We start from the raw sequence: 18,050 nt of genomic DNA, 5'->3' as shown, positions 1-18,050 counted from the left end.
TTCTCCTTATCCATCTGTAAGAACAATGGAATATATACTCTGACAAGAATGTTTATCAAGGGCACCAGACAAATCCTTAACCCTTCACCTTAACTCGTCATCAAAGAGCTGTCTGGCTTTACCACCCAGTCTATGCCTAGGAGTGAATTTGGCTCGTTTAACTGTCTTACATCAACCAGTTCAGATTACATTAGAATTTACACTAGCAACCTCCCACCAGGATCCACATAAACTACTGAGGGAATGAATTAATCCTTTATTGCCAGTTAGCGAAGTCAGACAACAAAGTCATGAATCATAGTTGGCAGAACTTAAATATTGAGTATACAAATAATTAGTAGCAATGTTAATTGACAAAATAAATAAGTTACAAAGGCAGCTCTGTTATGTCAGTAATTCAGTTGTAACCGCTTGCTGATTAACAACTACAGTTGAGATAACTGAAGCTGATGTAAACTAGTGAGATTAATTTTAGGGTTAGACTCCTAAAATAGCTAATGGTTATCAGCATTAGATAGCCAGTCTCTGTTGAATAGATTAACCTCTATATGCATGTACAGGAAACTTTGGTTTATCCGGAGGTTAACTGTCCGGAATGCTCGATCCACCGGCAAAAATCAGGAGCCGTTTCGTTAGGTTTTTTTTCTTTTTGTTGCTTTTTTTTCACCAGGCAGGCTCTGCAAGGTCTCGCTGAAGCTGTTGCTAAGCTACAGAGACGCTTGCAAGGTACGGCCAACTGTTTAGAAGCTGTTGCTAAGCAACAGGGTTTGTTGCCAGATACGGAGCTCAAATGTTTCAACATTAGCGCTGGTTTGTCCGGCAGTTTTGATGGGACGGCAACAGCTCGGTCCCCGCGGTGCCGGATATCACAGTTTCCTGTAGTTAGTAATGTTTCCGTAATTTATATCGCCTCGTCCTTATGAACTGCTGTGGAGAGCTGGTAGCTTCGCCTTCCTCTGGACTGATGGTGTTAGTCTTCTGAGACTGCCATGGTTCTATCCTGGATACCCTGCTCCTGGGCAAAGTCAGCTTTTGTGCTGGTAGCTGAATCTGGATTTTCTGGCTTAAGTTTCACTTCCCTTGAACTCTGGGAAACCTGTACACCTAAGTGACACACTTGTAGATACCTGTATTTGGCTGGTGTAGCTGCATAACTTACCTTCTGTATCCTCTCTGTGGGAGAAGGACTTTCTGATTTTTGCATATAAACTATACAAGGTACTTCTAAAAGAACTAGGACTGAACGAAGACTGAGACTTAACTATAGTGTTTATAAACGCAGTCTTGTATATCCTTATTTTCAAAAGACACCTCCCCAAATCTATTGATCATTCTGAAGGATAGAGTTCAGCCTTTCTGGTGTCAATCGCCTCATGGCCCTGTTGGTGCCTTGATGACCTCCAATTCACTGAAGCACCAGTGCCTAGATATGACATGTCACTCATTTACTCCCTAGTACTGTACCAGGTCTCCTTTGTTAACAAGTCCAGACAAAGCAGCGCACGTTTATGTTGTGTAACTTGCATGTCCCTCTTAACAAGTCATCTCCTGGTCTGTGATCTTGAAGGGTTGTCTGTCTGCTGTCTTTCCCCACTCTTCTCCGCACCCCTCCCCTCCGCCAACCAAAAAAAAAATCTAACTGCTTTTAAATGATTCAGAGATGTTGACCGTCTGCGCAAAGGTTGTCCATCACTTATAGAAACTTCACACTGGTAGTGTTTTATTTTTTATTTCTGTTCACACTGAAGACCCTTAAAAGGTCACCGTGCAGAAAATAAAGTACCCCCCTCTGTTTGTAGAGAAGATAAGATAGTCACTAAAAAAAATCCAATAAGGAATTTGAGAAAATGCTTTAGGCAGAGAGTGGTGAGAATGTGGAATTTGCTGCCACAGGGAGTGGTTGAGGCGAATAGCATTGATGCATTTAAGGGGAAGCTGGATAAACGCATGAGGGAGAAATGAACAGAAGGATACGCTGATCGGGTGAGATAAATTTAGGTGGGCGGAGGCTGGTGTGGAGCATAAACACCGGCGTAGACCAGTTGGGCTGAATGGTCTGTTTCTGTGCTGTGTATTCTATGTGTATATGTTTGGCATGTGCACCTGCAGTGTGCCGGAGGCAGCCAGAGTCTGAATATGCAGCTTGTCGGGATTGGTAGTGACCCAAAGCTGTGGTCTTGCAGTTTTGTCCATCAGTATGGTGCTTTTCTTGTTTAAAAGAAAGATTGATCTTAAGTGGTGAAATAAGGGTGTTGAGGATGTGGGGCGAAGGAAAGGAATAGGAATTATAAAGAAGAGACTGCCATGGCAGAACAGGCTTAGTCATAGAATAGTACAGCACAGAAGGCCGCCATTCGGCCCGTCGAGTCTGCGCCGGCTCTTTCGAAGAGCAATCCAGTTAGTCCCACTCTCTCCCCATACCCCTGCAACATTTTCTCCAAGTGTTGAAGTCGGCCTTTTCCTGTGTCTGTTCTTCACAGTGGCACAACATATTAATGAGAAGTCTTCATTCTTTGAATGAGCTGGAACCAAACTTTAGTTCCCAGGTATGAGTTTGTGTCATAACACAACTTCCCCTGAACACACGTTTGTTCATATATTTCTTAAGCAGTATAAATTTAGAAGTGGGATTTGGATTCTGTGCATGTACTTCGCTGTTACCCAGCACTGGCTAAACGTCACAGATGGGTTGAACTCCTAATTTTTATGATTTATGAAATGTATCAGAGAGCGTGTTTATCCTGATGAGCATGCCGCGTGGGTTTAGGTGAAGATATGGTGTCGTATCCTGTAGCAACATCTGGAGACTACAGGTTGGCCCCAGCTATTGAAGTAATGACTGTCATGGGTCCTTACTTAGTGCAGTGTATTTTGGCAATATCAGTGGAGATTAGACCAGTATGCAATAGTTCAGCTGCATTTAATGGTGTTGATTGTGCGCGCGCGTGTGTGTGTGTGTGCATGTTTGTGGAGCTTATGAACAGTACCATATGCAAAAATAGCCAGATAGAATTGGCATTCCCTCTTGTACATTGTTCAGCGATGATTGTAAAAAAAATATCCAGTTCTCAGCTGGAAAAAAGGTTATGCAAGTCGTGTGGATGCTGGCCGTGTCCCACTAGTTGAACATTTGATGTGCAATTTAGGACTGTACGCGAGTAACAGTCTTGGTAGTGGACTGAGTGGATTTTGCAGGCACTTCTACATTGTGGTCGGCTGTGTGTCTCGGGAGTGACCAGCATGCATTGCTGTCCTGCTCTCTCCGTGCTAAAAGTCGAGCTGTCCTCCGCATAGCCCAACTCCTGAATTAGCTCCGGAATTCCCTCCCTAAACCTCTCCGCCTCTCCTCATTTAAGATGCTCCTTAAAACCTACCTCTTTTGACCAAGCTTTTGGTCATCTGTCCTGATATCATCATCTGTGGCTCGGTGTCAACATTTTTTTATTGATAACACTCTTATTAAGCGCCATGGGTTGTTTTGCTACATTAAAGGCACTATATAAACACGTTGTTATTGTTGTACTTATGGTAGAAATGCACAAGAGGCCAGCCCATTCCATCTTGACCTACATGCATATCCCAAAAATTAAAAAAGCAGCTTAAATACACGCATGTGGACATTGCCTCTGACATGAATCAGTCATTCATGAAAGAAAGACTTATGTAATAATACTGAGCGGCCTGCGGGTGGCGCTGTCCAAGGAGAGTATAAATACTCGGGCACGGGCCCAGCTTGCTCAGGACATTCTTAACAGGAACTAGTGAAGGACACAACTAGACCTCCATGTTGTAAAACAGTTGATTAAAGCTTTGTTTAACGCTTCGACCAAGTGCCTAGTAGTTTTCTTACGTCCGCCTCAATCCATGTCGTTATGGGGACTGGAATCCACTTCTGAATTTTGTTAAATTTGGACCAGAAAAGAAGAGTGGACACACCAGACTAGTTGAAACGGATCTAATTCATTGACTAAATAAGGTCAAGGAATTAAGTCTATAGTTCACTCACCGCCTTTAGTGTTCAGCTTTTGGCTACCCAGGCCCTAATCTCTGGAGTTCCCTTCCTTAACCTCTCCACCTCTCTCTGTCCTCCTCTAAGATGCTCTTTAAAACCTACCTCTTTGGCCAAGCTTTTTGTCACCTGCCCTAATATCTCCTTATGTGGCTCTGTCAAATTTTGTTAATCTCTCCTGTGAAGTGCCTTGGGATGCTGTAGGCATGATATAAGTGCAAGTTGAAAGGGTTTTAACTGAAATATACGGTTAGCCTGCAAAAAGGCAGCAGCTGCTTTTATATCCGTTTAATGTCATAATGCTGACTGCTTCCACCGGCCAAGTCCCGCACAGCTGGTGGTAAACTTGCTGGATTCAGTTAGGCTGGTGGCGGGAAGATCCTGTTGTTTTGAAACAACTCTTTTTCTTTTCTCTTTGCCTCTCCTGAAGATCCCAGCTCTCGCTGCTGCCAGTCGCCTTCTCCCACCTTAATCATGCTTCAGTGAATGTTTAGCAGAGTGCATCGTAACCAAGCCCAATTCTCTCCTTATCTGATACTCGCTTGCCTATTTTTCAACAGCAGTTAAGAGAAAAAGAAAGATCTTGCATTTATGTAGCGCCTTTCACAACCTCGGAGGATGCCCCAAAGTGCTTGACCGCCAGTGAGGTCATTTTGAAGTGTAGTCGCTGTTGCAATGTAGGGAAACACGGCAGCCAATTTCCACACAGCAAGCTTTCGCAGATGCATAGTGGAAGTGACGGAAAAGTCCCTCAATTCAACACTCTTGGTTTTTAAGTTGTGTGCAAGTACTATGTTAAGTAATATACTGCTTTATTTTAACAGAGAGCTCTTCCTGAAAACCAATGCTCAACTGAACATTCGGTGTCGGCAGTTGTTGTCGGAACTCTCTTACATTTACCCTGTTGAAGTGGTAAGGTTATTGTGCGTTTGCTTTTTATAACCATTTTTTTCAATATACTTGAGGGTCAGATTTCCAGTTTTGAAGGTATTTTCTCCATTCTAGATGCCGTGCACCATTCCTACCTGAGATGGTAGACAATCTGCTCAGGGGTCTCTGCCATTATCCCCTGAGGCCCTGGACCTGCTTTTTCTCTCTCCATTGCTGGGTGGTCCTCTTGTGTATTTCCAATATTTTGAAATTTCCAGCGTTCCTTTTTATTTCCACTATGAAACTACCTTTTTAGAGGTGTGCTGGAGCATCTCGGTGACTGTTCTGATGTTCTCCTCTTGTGTGAGAACAAAATTACCAACTAGTGACCTTCCACTTTGGAACGGGGCAAAGATGAAGTAAGTGGGGTTTCCCTGGGATTGAGGTGGCTCCCAGACGATGGAACTGACTATTAAAGGTCAGAGCCAGGCCAACTCTCTAGTAGACACGGTAATTTGTTATCTGAGCAGGCAGGTCCTCACTACTCCAGGGCACTGTTGATGATTGACCACCCAACCGGTTTCACTCGTGGAAACTGGAGGAGTAGACCCATCACTGGGATTCTTCTCACTCTGCTCTAGATAACCCTGCAAGCCATGCCTTAATGGGGAGGTTACCTTGACTGGACAAGCAGTGGGAAGCTTGCTGTTGCTCTGTCAGAAAGCTGCGCAGTTTTGGGTGGTTAGATCTCAGGCTCTTCGCATACTTGGGGGTCCCTCAATCTTGGGTATGTCTACCTCCACCTTTTGACTTGGGTAAGTTAGATGAAACAAGTGAGAAGTATGCAAATGACATGGTATCTGGAGCTCTAGTATACAGTGAGGAGGATAGTCGCAGACTTCAGGGGAGCATAGACAAATGGGCAGGCATGTGGAAGACGAAATTTAATGTAGAAATGTGTGAAGTGATGCGTTTTGGGAGGAAGCACGAGAGGCAATATAAACTAAATGGTGCAATTTTAAAATGGGGTGCAGGAACGGAGACTTGGGAGTGTACATTCACAAATCTTTGACGGTGGCAGGACAAGTTGTGCAGGCTGTTTATTTTTTTTAAAGCATACAGGATCCTTGCCGTTATAAATAGAGGCATAAAGGCCAAAAGCAAGGAAGTTGTACTAAACCTTCATAAAACACTGGTTAGGCCCCAGCTAGAAAATTGTGTCCAATTCTGGCACCACACTTTTTAGGAAGGATGTCAAGGCCTTGCAGCAGGAGCAGAGGAGATTTACTAGAATGGCACCAGGGATGAGGGACTTGTTATGTGGAGAGACCAGTGAAGCTGGGATTGTTCTCCTTAGAGCAGAAAAGGTTTAAGGGGAGATTTAATACAGGTGGTCAAAATTGAGTGGTTTTGATAAACAAGGAGGAATTGTTTCCACTGGCAGGAGGGTCGGTAATCAGAGGATACAGATTTAAGAGAATTTGCAAAAGAGCCAGAGAGGCGATGAGAATTTTTTTTACGTAGTGATCTGTCATAATCTGGAATGCGCTGCCTGAAGCAGATTCAATAGTAACTTTCAAAAGGGAAAGAGTGGGGCAATGGGACTAATTGGATAACTATTTTAAATAGCCAGCACAGGCGCGATGGGCCGAATGATGGCCTCCTGTGTTGTGGGATTCGATTATTTTCTATGGCGCCCACATGCGGATTGCATATTGAGCAAATTGAAAATGTAGCTGTGGACTTTTCAGTGCCTTGGTTTAGAGATTCTAAAATAAGGTGATGGTTTTCTGTGCATGGCTGACTTTTTTTTAAAAACGCATCCTTGTAGCGGGGGAAACACCTAGATCTGATAGCTCCCATAAGCAGCATAATTGATTGGAAATTCACTCTATGGTGGATTGCAATCATTAGCGTGAATCCCTGAAGGGATATTTACTAGTCCAAGCCCCTTTGGGGTTATCCCGGATCAGGCGCGTTTCTCAGACGTTCACTTTCAACTAAAGTTTGAGGTAGCTGAATCCTAAAGACGCTTAACTGGGTCTAAAGGTCTGAGCTATCTCTCCCTAAAGGAAAGGAACAACCCGAGAATGTTACCATCCTCCAGATAGTGCTTTTAATAAGTTTAGCTAGACTGTAATGTCCCGGATATTATGAGGGTCCGGAGAACTCCTTCAGAATTATGTAACTCTTCATCAAAGAGTGTACAGAGATTGAGTTTGCGAGTTATTGATACAGAAGACTTGAGACAATTCTAAAAATATATAGAGATTTATTAAAAGAACCGACATGCAATTTGCAGTTGGTGAATCAGTCAATCGCAATGTTAACAGTTCTAAAAAGAGGAAAAAATACGATCTTTTTAAGTGAATATTACTTTTAAATCTTAACTTCGCTGCAGTATTACAGTTCTTAAAGATTTCTATACAGGATATCCATCAATATCAAAATACCTTTGATCCCGAGGTACAAAGAGTGGAACCACAGAGCCGGCTCTGTAGTCGAGAATCGCTTTGCCCGATTAAAGCGACTCTGGTATCCCATTTGAGACTTCAATATTTATACCCTTTTTCAGTTGTATCCCATAAGGTTTCTGCTGACCCAAGTTAATTATCCCTATTCATCTTTCTGCCGACCTCTGCAATTCTTACTGCTACATCAGCTTGTAATATTCCAGAATCCTGTCTTTCTCCAGGTGTTCTGGGTTCACCATATAAAACGGTGTGAAGGGCGGGTGTCCCTTATTTTATGTCATCTTTACGAGGGCAGATGTTCCTTATCTTAGGTGCCATCTTTACGAAGTTTAAATTAAAACACCTTATCCAGGGTGGACCATTGTTTTTGTTCCCAAAAGTCAGCTACTTGGAGCCACGCACCTTCTGTTTCAATAAGGTTATTTATTCAGGGTCAACAACCTGTCCTGTTTCAATAAGGCCAGAAGTCTTTCAGAAGATCATGTATTTTTCTAAATAGGTTATATGGCTTATTCCTTCACATCCCCTCAGTTTGCTGTGCAGTATGTTGACTTCCAGTACATTTGCCACTAATCAGCTGTGGTGTTTTGGTATAAACCAATTTTGAATTGCTGATGTTTTGACTTGATCAGAAATTGCAAATGTGCTTCCTTCCTCCCTCCCAAAAAGAAAAGGGTACAGTGGGGGGAATGAATGAATGAATAACAGAAAGCAAGCAAAGGAGCTGAAAGGCAGAGAAAACCATTGCAAAGTGTTGCGCAGGAGGGAAAAAAAATACCGTTATTAATTTTAGATCCCCTCTTAACTTTCAGTTCATGAGAAAAACCCCTAAGTTTTGACTCTAAATAATTGCAACTGTTTCAGCAACTTTTATTTTTTAACGTCTTTCACCTTTTCGCTATTATAATTGCCCTCTATATGCAAGGTGGATTAGGAATATCGGAACAGGAGCAGGCCATTCAGCCTGTTCTGCCATCATGGCTGACCTGTACCTCGGCTCCACTTACCCGCCTTCGTTCCATATCCTTACCCTCGCCTAACAAAAATCTATCTACCTTAATCCTGAAAATTTCAATTAACGCAGAACCCACACCCTTTTAGGGGAGCGAGTTCCAGATTCCCACTACCCTATGTGTGGAAAAACTGCTCACTGATTTCATTCCTGAATGACCCAGCTCTAATTTTAAGATAATGTCTCCTTTTTTTGTACTTCCCCACCAGAGGAAATAGTTTCTCTCCATCTAGCCTAACAAATGCTTTATCATTTTAAACACCTTGATTAGATCACCCCATAACCGTCTAAATCAGGGGAATACAAGCCCAGTTTATGCATGCTGTCCTTCAAACTTAACCCTTTAAGCCGTGGTATTCTGACGAACCTGTGCTGTACCCCAAAGCCAGAGTATGCTTCCTGAAGTGCAGTGCCTAAAATTGAACGCAGTACTCCAGATGGGGCCTGACCAAGGCTTTGTGTGCTAAAGCATCACTTCCTGACTTTTGAATTGCAATCCCCTTGAGATAAAGGGCACCATTCCACTTGCCTTTCGGATTACTTTTTGTACCTGTCCACTAGCTTTTAGTGATTTGTGTGCAGAAACACCCAAATCTCTCTGCTCCTGCACAGCTCCTAGTCTCTCACCATTGAGAAAGTATTCCGATTTGCCTGTCTCATTTAATTGTGTGAAATGGACATCTGAATTCAGTATTCTTTATTTGTGTTTCCATCCTATTAGCCTATTAAAGATTAGTTTGAAAAGGGTTGAAGTATTTCATTTAATTCTGCAATAAGGATAAATCTAATGGGGTGAGGCAGCTTTAAATGTAAGACCTGTGGCTGGCTTCAGTTTGAAGCTGAAAAACAAGGTTTGTGTTCATGGTGCTGTACATGGCATTGTCAGAAATATCAAACTATTGTAAAGTTGCTCAACTTTTATCTTCAACAGAACGATCAGAAGGATTATTTCATGTGTGGCGTCAAGCTACCGAATTCAGAAGACTTTCAAGGTACGTAAGCCTGAGATTTTATTTTAAGTGACTTTGCTGCCCTGTTTCCTTAGAGTGACTAACCTACAAACAGATGAGAGTTGGATTTATGTCATCAAATGAAAAGGGTATGGTCAATTAAAAGGATCTTGCATACAGCTATTCTATAAAAAAGGCAAGAGCTTATATAGTACTTGCTGGACCTAGCCTTGTCTCTTCTGGTACAGGGTGTCCGTAAAAACCCTTTTGAGTGGGAGCAACAAAGGCGCTCTCTTCATTTCCACACGAAAGGGACCCTTCCTCTACATAACTGTGCATGTTACAGTGCTATTGCATCACCCTTTCTGGTGTGCTCATGTGTACCATTCATTACATTGCCTGCTGTAGGAAGTATATCACAGTATTGGGTGCACCACTAACCCAATTCAGTTCATTATGACGTGCACAGCTGCCTTGAATTTAATACATCCCAATACCTGCAAAAATGTACTCTCCTCCCATCCAGCACAGATTATACATGCTATTTGACAACGAGAGCACCAGTGTAACATGATGCATTTCCATTATAACTACTCTTTTTTTCAATCAAGCAAATATTGGCAGCAATTTTATCGGTTACAGTGGAGGATTTCCCCTCGGGTTTTAGTGAATTGTACTGCTTTGCTAATTCTGTAGCCCACTGGGCAATCAATACTCGACCACTGGAGCTTTCCATTGCAGTCTGGATCAGTACTGCGTTGGCTATCAGCAGCACGTGGAGCATTGTTTCCATTGAATAGTGATGTAAAATTTGGGGTTGAGGTTAAATTTGTGCTATAGTACGGTAGTATAACTTCTTATCCTTGTAGTCTGAGACCGGCATTGCGTAACAGTTAGTAAAACGAATTTCAATGCCCTTGGCCATATCGTGACGTATTGTACCTTTTTATAAGTACAATGAAACCTATATAAGGGGACGCTTTTTGAGAGACACAAATAACTTGCATGGTGAAATATACAAGAGGCACTCTGAAACCACGGACGTTTGCAAATTACAAACTACGCACAGCCTTCAATGCACTAAGTCCTTTTGCAACTTAAAATACAGGACACAGACTGTTAATGATGCTGTATCTGGAACTTTCGCTGGGTCAGGGTCACTGGCACTTGCCCTTGCAGCTTGCTTCCTTTCTGCCCCCAGATTCTCTTGAGGTAAGTGTATGACGGTCAGCGCGAGGCAGCCGCGGGTTTTGAGGAATGGGGTCTCTTTACCCAGCATGCACAGCGGCGGAGAAACCGCTCTATCTCTGGGATTGAATGCTTGAACGGCTCGATCCTAGGAATAGAACGGTTTCTCTGCTGCTGTGGATGCTGGGTAAATAACTCTCTATTCTACTGAGAATTTTTACAGTACATGCAATGATCATTTTGAAAGTAAGGACACTGCAAAAACAAAAAGGACCGCAGATGCCTGTCTGTAATTTACTGTGTTGGTTTAATTGCACAAGCTAAACTTGAGCTGCATAGTCCTGCTCAGGTCATTTATTTATTGGTTAAGAGTCCTCATTTGGAATTACTCTGATTTAGTTCATTAAGACATAGGTGAGTTTTGCATCATGCAGATGGAAAAAGATCAGTAACTTAAATATCCTTGTAATAAGAAATAGGAGCAGGAGTAGGCCATACGGTCCCTCGAGCTTGCCATTCAATAAAAAATAAAGACTTACATTTATATAGCGCCTTTCACAACCACCGGACATCTCAAAGCGCTTTACAGTCAATGAAGTACTTTTGACGTGTAGTCACTGTTGTAATGTGGGAAACGCGGCAGCGAATTTGCGCACAGCAAGCTCCCACAAACAGCAATGTGATAATGATCAGATAATCTGTTAGTGATGTTGATTGAGGGATAAATGTTGGCCAGGACACCGGGGATAACTCCCCTGCTCCTCTTCGAAATACTGCCATGGGATCTTTTACGTCCACCTGAGCGAGCAGACGGGGCCTCGGTTTAATGTCTCATCTGAAAGACGGCACCTCTGACAGTGCAGCACTCCCTCAGTATTGCACTGGAGTGTCAGCCTAGCTTTATGTGCTCAAGTCCCTGGAGTGGGACTTGAACCCACAACCTTCTGACTCTGAGGTGAGAGTGCTACCCACTGAGCCACGGCTGACCAGACCATGGCTGAGCTTTGACCTCAACTCTAATTAACCGCCCGATCGCCATATCCCTTGATTCCCCTAGAGTCCAAAAATCTATCGCTCTCAACCTTGAATATACTCAACGACTGAGCATCCACAGCCCTCTGGGGCAGAGAATTCCAAAGATTCACCTCCCTCTGAGTGAAGAATGTCCTCCTCATCTCGGCTCTGAATGGCCGACCCCTTATCCTGAGACTATGCCCCGTAGTTCTAGACTCTTCAGGGACATCAATATATTACTTTTATTTAGGAGTGTAATTTGTAGGCAAGCTGGTAATGGATATTTTTACAAATGTTTGTTGTGCTTCTCTATATTAATACTGGAGATTGGAGTAGCTTGTCTCTTTTGGTTGCTGTGCTGGCGTCAAACATTCTCACGGTCGGGTGGGCATAGCTGAATGCAGAGTAATAAAAACAGAAAATGCTGGAAATACTCAGCCGGTCAGGCAGCATCTGTGGAAAGGGAAACAGAATCGACGTTTCAGGTCGATTACCTTTCATCAGAACTGGAAGCTGTTGGAGATGACCAGCTTTTAAGCAGAGCCGGTGAGAAGAACCAAAATGAGAGTTCTGTGACGGTGTGCAGGGCTGGGGTGACTAAATGACAGAAGGCATGATGGTGCAAGGCAAAGTGAAGTGATAATGAGACCAGTATAGAAACAAAAGATTGGTCGAGAGGAGATATAAGTAGTTACAGCAGAATAGCAGAGGAAGATAAGAATATAAGAAATAGGATCAGGCATAGGCCATTCGGCCCTTCAACCTGCTCCACCATTCAGTAAGATCATGGGTGATCTTAAAAGGGAGGCATGGGAAATCTGGCAGAGAGAAGCTTCCCATGGCTCGGGAATGTGGCGGAAGAAAGGCAGGTAGACCCCAGATGTGTGGACCACCCCGCCAGCCGTGTACAGATAGTGGGTCCTCACCCCAAGTACCAGCCCACACCACCTTCGTTCCCAGTGGCTCTGGTGCACCCATCCTACTTTACCAGCACCTGCAGGTTGAGAGAAAATGGAAGCGATGGTTAAGGCCTAAAGTTGTTGCATTCAGTGTTGAGGCCGGAAGGCTGTAAAGTGCCCATACCCCTCATGTAGCCGGGTTAATACTTCCAAACTTGTTTGATTGAGATCCCTTGCAACCAGCAGAGAGAGAATGCTTCCATGCCATCAGTCTAGATTCAGACCCAGATCCCAGAAGTAAAGGGACATTTGTCCATGTACAACAGGCATAAGGTGTAGAACGTGCCCTTGATGTTCCCTTCCAGTGAATGGGAATTTTAGACTGTGGGTTCTTCTCTCCATTCACAATGCGATGTCAAATGAGTCCTTTACAAAATGCCTGCTTCCATGCTGCCTCGAACCAGCAATTCAACACAAGGGGGCAACTGAGACATACAACTGAGCACACCATAATCTCCATTTTACTGCATTTCAGTGTTATTGGACAATTCAGTAGAATATGCTGGAATTTGTTGTGTCAGTGGTGGGGCAAAGGGAGGACTTTTACCTGATTTCAGAAGAATGGGTCTTCCTCGGATAATGTACTGTAAAATTTCTACATGTGATTATATAAAAATAAACCTGTCCAACATCTTTTGAAAATAAATATTAACTGGTTGCTTCAGAAAATCTTCAGTGGTTTGAATAGGAGTATGTTACAGAAATTAGGTTCGGGGGCTTGCCGTGCGTGCAAGCCCCCGATGTGCACTCACCCGGCGCGCCGACAGCTGAAGCCTGGGCCTACTTGGAATTCCTGTCACTGGCCCGGTTCAGATGTCGGCACGCTGTGCTTACCTGATCCAGCGGCGTAGTTAGTTCAATGTGCCGGCTGGGATCAGGTGAGCACTGCAGCCAATCGGGAGGGGAAACTTCATTCATGAGTTTGATAGTAAGAACTGTCAAACTCATGAAAACTACGGGCGCCCAAAACACTACTTAAACTTTAAATAAAATTTTAAAAAACATCCCACTAATTAAATGAACTATAAATAACTTTAAAAAAAAAACTATTTTAAACAATTACTCAAATTTAAAAAAAAAAATTTTTTTTTAAAAATCGGTTCTAAAAATACACTTACCTTACTGTAAAGTCCTTAAAAACAATAAAGCTGTGGAAAAAATGTTATAATTTTAAATAATAGACCACTTACCTTAAAGAATCAAGTCCTTACGTCTCCTTTTTACATTCGTAAAAAGTTGAGGTCCTTACACACGGGCAAACCTGTAAAAAAAAGAAGTTCAACGCGTGCGCGCAGACGCGTTGGACCTCTGAACCCCTTGGAGGAAATGCCGGTTTCCTGCGCATGCGCTGTGCATGCAAGAAACCGGCACTTCCATCGGGTCCACGCGTGAGTACCCCGTCCTTGCGCGTTGGGACCCGAAGTACTGGGCCATTGTGTGGTTTTTACAAGTGTATATATACCCATATTTGAGAAATATATATATTTATTTATATTTGATCTAAACCTGCCATTGTTGCATTACAATCATTAATTGTTTAGAGTGGCTGCTATTTTGCATCATTGCCATGGGCCACACTCCACTTTGAAAGCTGCTATTGACCCAAAACTGAATTAAACCAAGTTGTAAGTGCGTGTAAAATCTGATCTTAAAAAAAAAAATCTTCAGCTCAGCTGCTGAACTCCTCTCTCCAATCTGCAAAGCCAGTACAGCAAGCATACAGAGAAAGTTTCTCCTAAACACCTACCGGAAACTTCCCAGTGCTGGGAGGCATTTTGGAGGTAATTTTCCACTTGCACACCTAATGGCAACGTCCCAGTGCTGTTGCCACTAACGCCAGCGCAGCCTTCATGGGCCCCTCACTCGCTGCTCCCCATGCCCTTCCGCTCGCTCCCATGCCTCCAGTCTTTAGCCCACAAGCAACGGAGCAGGACATGTTTTGTGAATTGAGCTGTGGGAGGGCATGTGAGCTACAGGAAAACCTACTCTGGCTAGAAATCTTTAATGTGGAAAAAATCCAAGCTAAAACTCGGGTTATGTTTCAGATCACTGGGTCAATGCAAGAGGGAGGACTGTTTGCTCAATGAAGAGACTAGAAGGGTGTGCGAGAACAATAAAATTATTATAATGAGACCTTAACCAATTTAACATAACTTTGGAAAACCCAAGTGGGTTAGAACGAGAGTGGTAAATGTAATGCCTGCTTCATGACTCAGTCCAAAAGGGAAGCCACAAGAGAGAGACGGTGCTCATCTTGACTTGATATTCGTAAATGACCCAGACAACTTACAGGAAATGGAAATTGTAACACCCTGGGGCACAGTGACCACTGAATTGTCAAGTTTTAATGTGATCTGGGGCCCGAAGCCAGATTTATAAAAGGGCTAAATTCAGAAATGAAATGCAAGCTGAAAGAGCTTAAAACAAAATGCTCCCCAGGGTTAGATGGTATTTATCCAAGAGTGTAAGGAGAGAGGAGATTTGGGAGGCATTGACAACGAACACTAGGGATGCCAGTAGATTGGTGACGGGCTAGTTTAGTATTCATATTCAATTCAAAGCTATGAGGAAAGAATTAAAACATTGGTTGGCGGAGGATGTCTCAACATTTCAGGAGAAGACAAATGGAACACCTTTAAAAGAATAATGCTGGGCGTGTAGGACAAATACCTACCTAAAATCAGAAGGCTCAGATTAAACAAACATGAATGAATTAACAAACAAATTTTTAAAAAAATAAGAGGGAAACTAACCTCTACAAATCTTGCAAGGAGAAGAGGCTTACTGAAATGAATATAGTATCGTGCAGAAACAAGTTAAAACCGTGATCAGAGGAGCATTGGAAGAGCTAGAAAAAAGCACAGAATACAGGGACAAATGGTAACAGTAATAAAAGTACTAAAACAGCAAGAGGACTCAGGACAAAGGTGAGAACATTAAAACAACAACTTGCATTTGTATAGCACCTTTTTAACGTTGTAAAACATCCCAAGGCGCTTCACAGGAATATTATCGAGCAAAATGTGACCCCGAGCCGCATGAGAGATTAGGGCAGATGACCAAAAGCTTGGTCAAAGAGGTAGGTTTCAAGGATCATCTTAAAGGAGGGAAGAGAGGCGGGGAGGATTAGGGAGGGAATTCCAAAGCTTGGGGTTCAGGCAGCTGAAGGCACGGCCACCAATGGTGGAGTGATTAAAATCGGTGATGCACAAGAGACCAGAATTGAAGGAGCGCAGGAGATCGTGAAGGGTTTTAGGGCTATAGGACATCAGAGATAGGGAGGGGGCGAGGTCATGGAGGGATTTGAAAACGAGATGAGAATTTTAAAATCGAGGCGTTGCCGGACCGGGAACCAAAGTAGGTCAGTGAGCACTGGGGTGATGGATGAAGGAGACTTGGTGTGAGTTGGGACACGGGGCAGTGAGCACTGGGGTGATGGATGAAGGAGACTTGGTGTGAGTTGGGACACGGGGCAGTGAGCACAGGGGGTGATGGGTGAACGGGACTGGGTGTGAGTTAGGACACAGGGCAGTGAGCACAGGGAGTGATGGATGAAGGAGACTTGGTGTGAGTTAGGACACAGGGCAGTGAGCACTGGGGTGATGGATGAAGGAGACTTGGTGTGAGTTAGGACACAGGGCAGTGAGCACAGGGGGTGATGGGTGAGCGGGACTGGGTGTGAGTTAGGACACAGGGCAGTGAGCACAGGGGGTGATGGGTGAACGGGACTGGGTGTGAGTTAGGACACAGGCAGCAGAGTTTTGCATGAGCTCGAAGTTTATGTAGGGTGGATGATGGGAGGTCAGCCGGGAGAACATTGGAATGGTCAAGTCCAGAGGTAACAAAGGCATGGATGAGGGTTTCAGCAACAGATGAGCTGAGGCAGGCGTGGAGTCGAGCAAGGTCAGAGGTGCAAAAGATGCAAATTGTTTTGAAACTGTGGATGAACACAAGATAGTATAAATTCTGAACAATTACTTCCTCCTAGTGTTCACAAGGGAATAACATGCTCTCTCCCATATAAAGAACACCATAGCAAAATTCAGGAGTGAAATGCAAGTCCTAGCCAAACTGAAAGAGCTTTAAACAAATAAATCCCCTGTGTTAGATAGTATAAGAATTAGGAGCTGGAGTTGGCAATACAGCACCTCGAGCCTGCTCTGCCATTCAATAAGATCATGGCTGATCATCGAACTCAACTCCACTTTCCCGCCTGATCCCCATATCCCTCGATTCCGAGAGTCTCAAAATCTAACAGTCTCAAAATCTAACTGTCTCAGCCTTGAATATACTCAATGACTGAGCATCCACAGGCTTCTGGGGTAGAGAATTCCAAAGATTCACAACCCTCTGAGCGAAGGAATTCCTCCTCATCTCAGTCCTAAATGGCCGACCCCTTATCCTGAGATGATGCCCCCTAGTTCTAGACTCTCCAGCCAGTGGAAACAGCCTCTTGGCATCTACCCTGTCATTCCCCCTCAGAATCTTGTATGTTTCAATGAGATCACCTTATTATTCTTAACTTGAGAGTATAGACTCAATCTCCCCTCATAGGACAACTCTCTCATCCCAGGAATCAATCTAGTGAATCTTTGATGCACTTCTTCTAAGGCAAGTATCTCTTTCTGTGCACAGTACTCCAGGTGTGGTCTCACCAAAGCCCTGTATAGTTGTAACAAGACTACATTACTAATCAGCAATAAATCTGGTAGAGTGTGGGCTGCCAAATTTGTGCAAAAATCCAACTGGTTCACTAAGGTCCTTCAGGGAAGGGAATCTGCCACCACTACTTGGTTTGGCCTACACGTGACTCCAGTCCCACAATGGGCCAGAAATTCCAGAACGGGGCTTGCAGCGCGTGCAAGCCCCGTATTTGCACTTACCCCGCGCTCCTGCCGATCAGCTTCTGGGACGCCTGAACTTGGAGAAATAGAAAGCACATTCCCGGGCAGCGTATGACGTCACGCCGCCCAGGAGTGCAGCCAGCGCGGACCCAGGAGCGTGCAGTGTAAGTGAGACACGCCCCTTGAGGTCTCAGTTTCACTGGACACGCCCCCAATGTTTCTGTCAAGCTGCTTTGCTTTTTTACATGCAAAGCAGCAGTTTAAATAGGTTTTTGGAAGTTTTTTGAAGATTTTGGTAACTTTTATAAACTTTTTAAAATGTTTACATTATTTTGAGTAATCTGAAGTAGTTTTAAAGAGAATTAAAGCAATTTAAAGACTTTTAAAAGCCCTAAAAGAATTTTTTAAATTCCATTTATTTATTTAGCAAAGTCGTCGTCATACGTGTCTTCACACTGTTCCCTTTGGGGAACTGTATGAAGTGGTGGAAGGATTTATGGCCGTGATTAACGCTCATTCCGTGACCGTAACCATCTTTGAACCAGCCATTAGGGCGGTTAGTCCTATGGCGGGAGGGTTTTACGGGCTCCCACAAGCTATACAAGGAGGGGGGGCCACCCACACCCACGGACGCAAATATCCCACTGGATGTCAACCCAGAATTTAGAGCCGGAGCTCCGACTCCACTTGCCGGGACTGTCTGGAGCGGGGTTCGAAACCCTACCCTGAT

The 18,050-nt window shown here is 43.7% G+C and overlaps 1 protein-coding gene across 2 annotated transcripts in view; it reads left to right on the top strand.

Annotated features, from left to right (window-relative positions):
* uvrag (UV radiation resistance associated gene) overlaps positions 1 to 18,050 on the top strand; it is a 313,672-nt gene that overhangs the window by 125,994 nt on the left and 169,628 nt on the right. For both annotated transcript variants that reach the window (XM_085999709.1, XM_085999708.1), the window contains 2 exons: positions 4,834 to 4,921; positions 9,297 to 9,357. In XM_085999709.1, coding sequence (XP_085855835.1) covers positions 4,834 to 4,921; positions 9,297 to 9,357 — 149 coding nt within the window. The remainder of the gene's footprint in view (positions 1 to 4,833; positions 4,922 to 9,296; positions 9,358 to 18,050) is intronic.

This window comes from Somniosus microcephalus, chromosome 10 (genome assembly GCF_052327205.1).
Source record: "Somniosus microcephalus isolate GS21.2 chromosome 10, FLI_Smic_1.0, whole genome shotgun sequence".
Classification (NCBI taxonomy): domain Eukaryota; kingdom Metazoa; phylum Chordata; class Chondrichthyes; order Squaliformes; family Somniosidae; genus Somniosus; species Somniosus microcephalus.
Note: the sequence above shows the minus strand (reverse complement) of the source record. Positions and strands in the feature narration are given on the sequence as shown.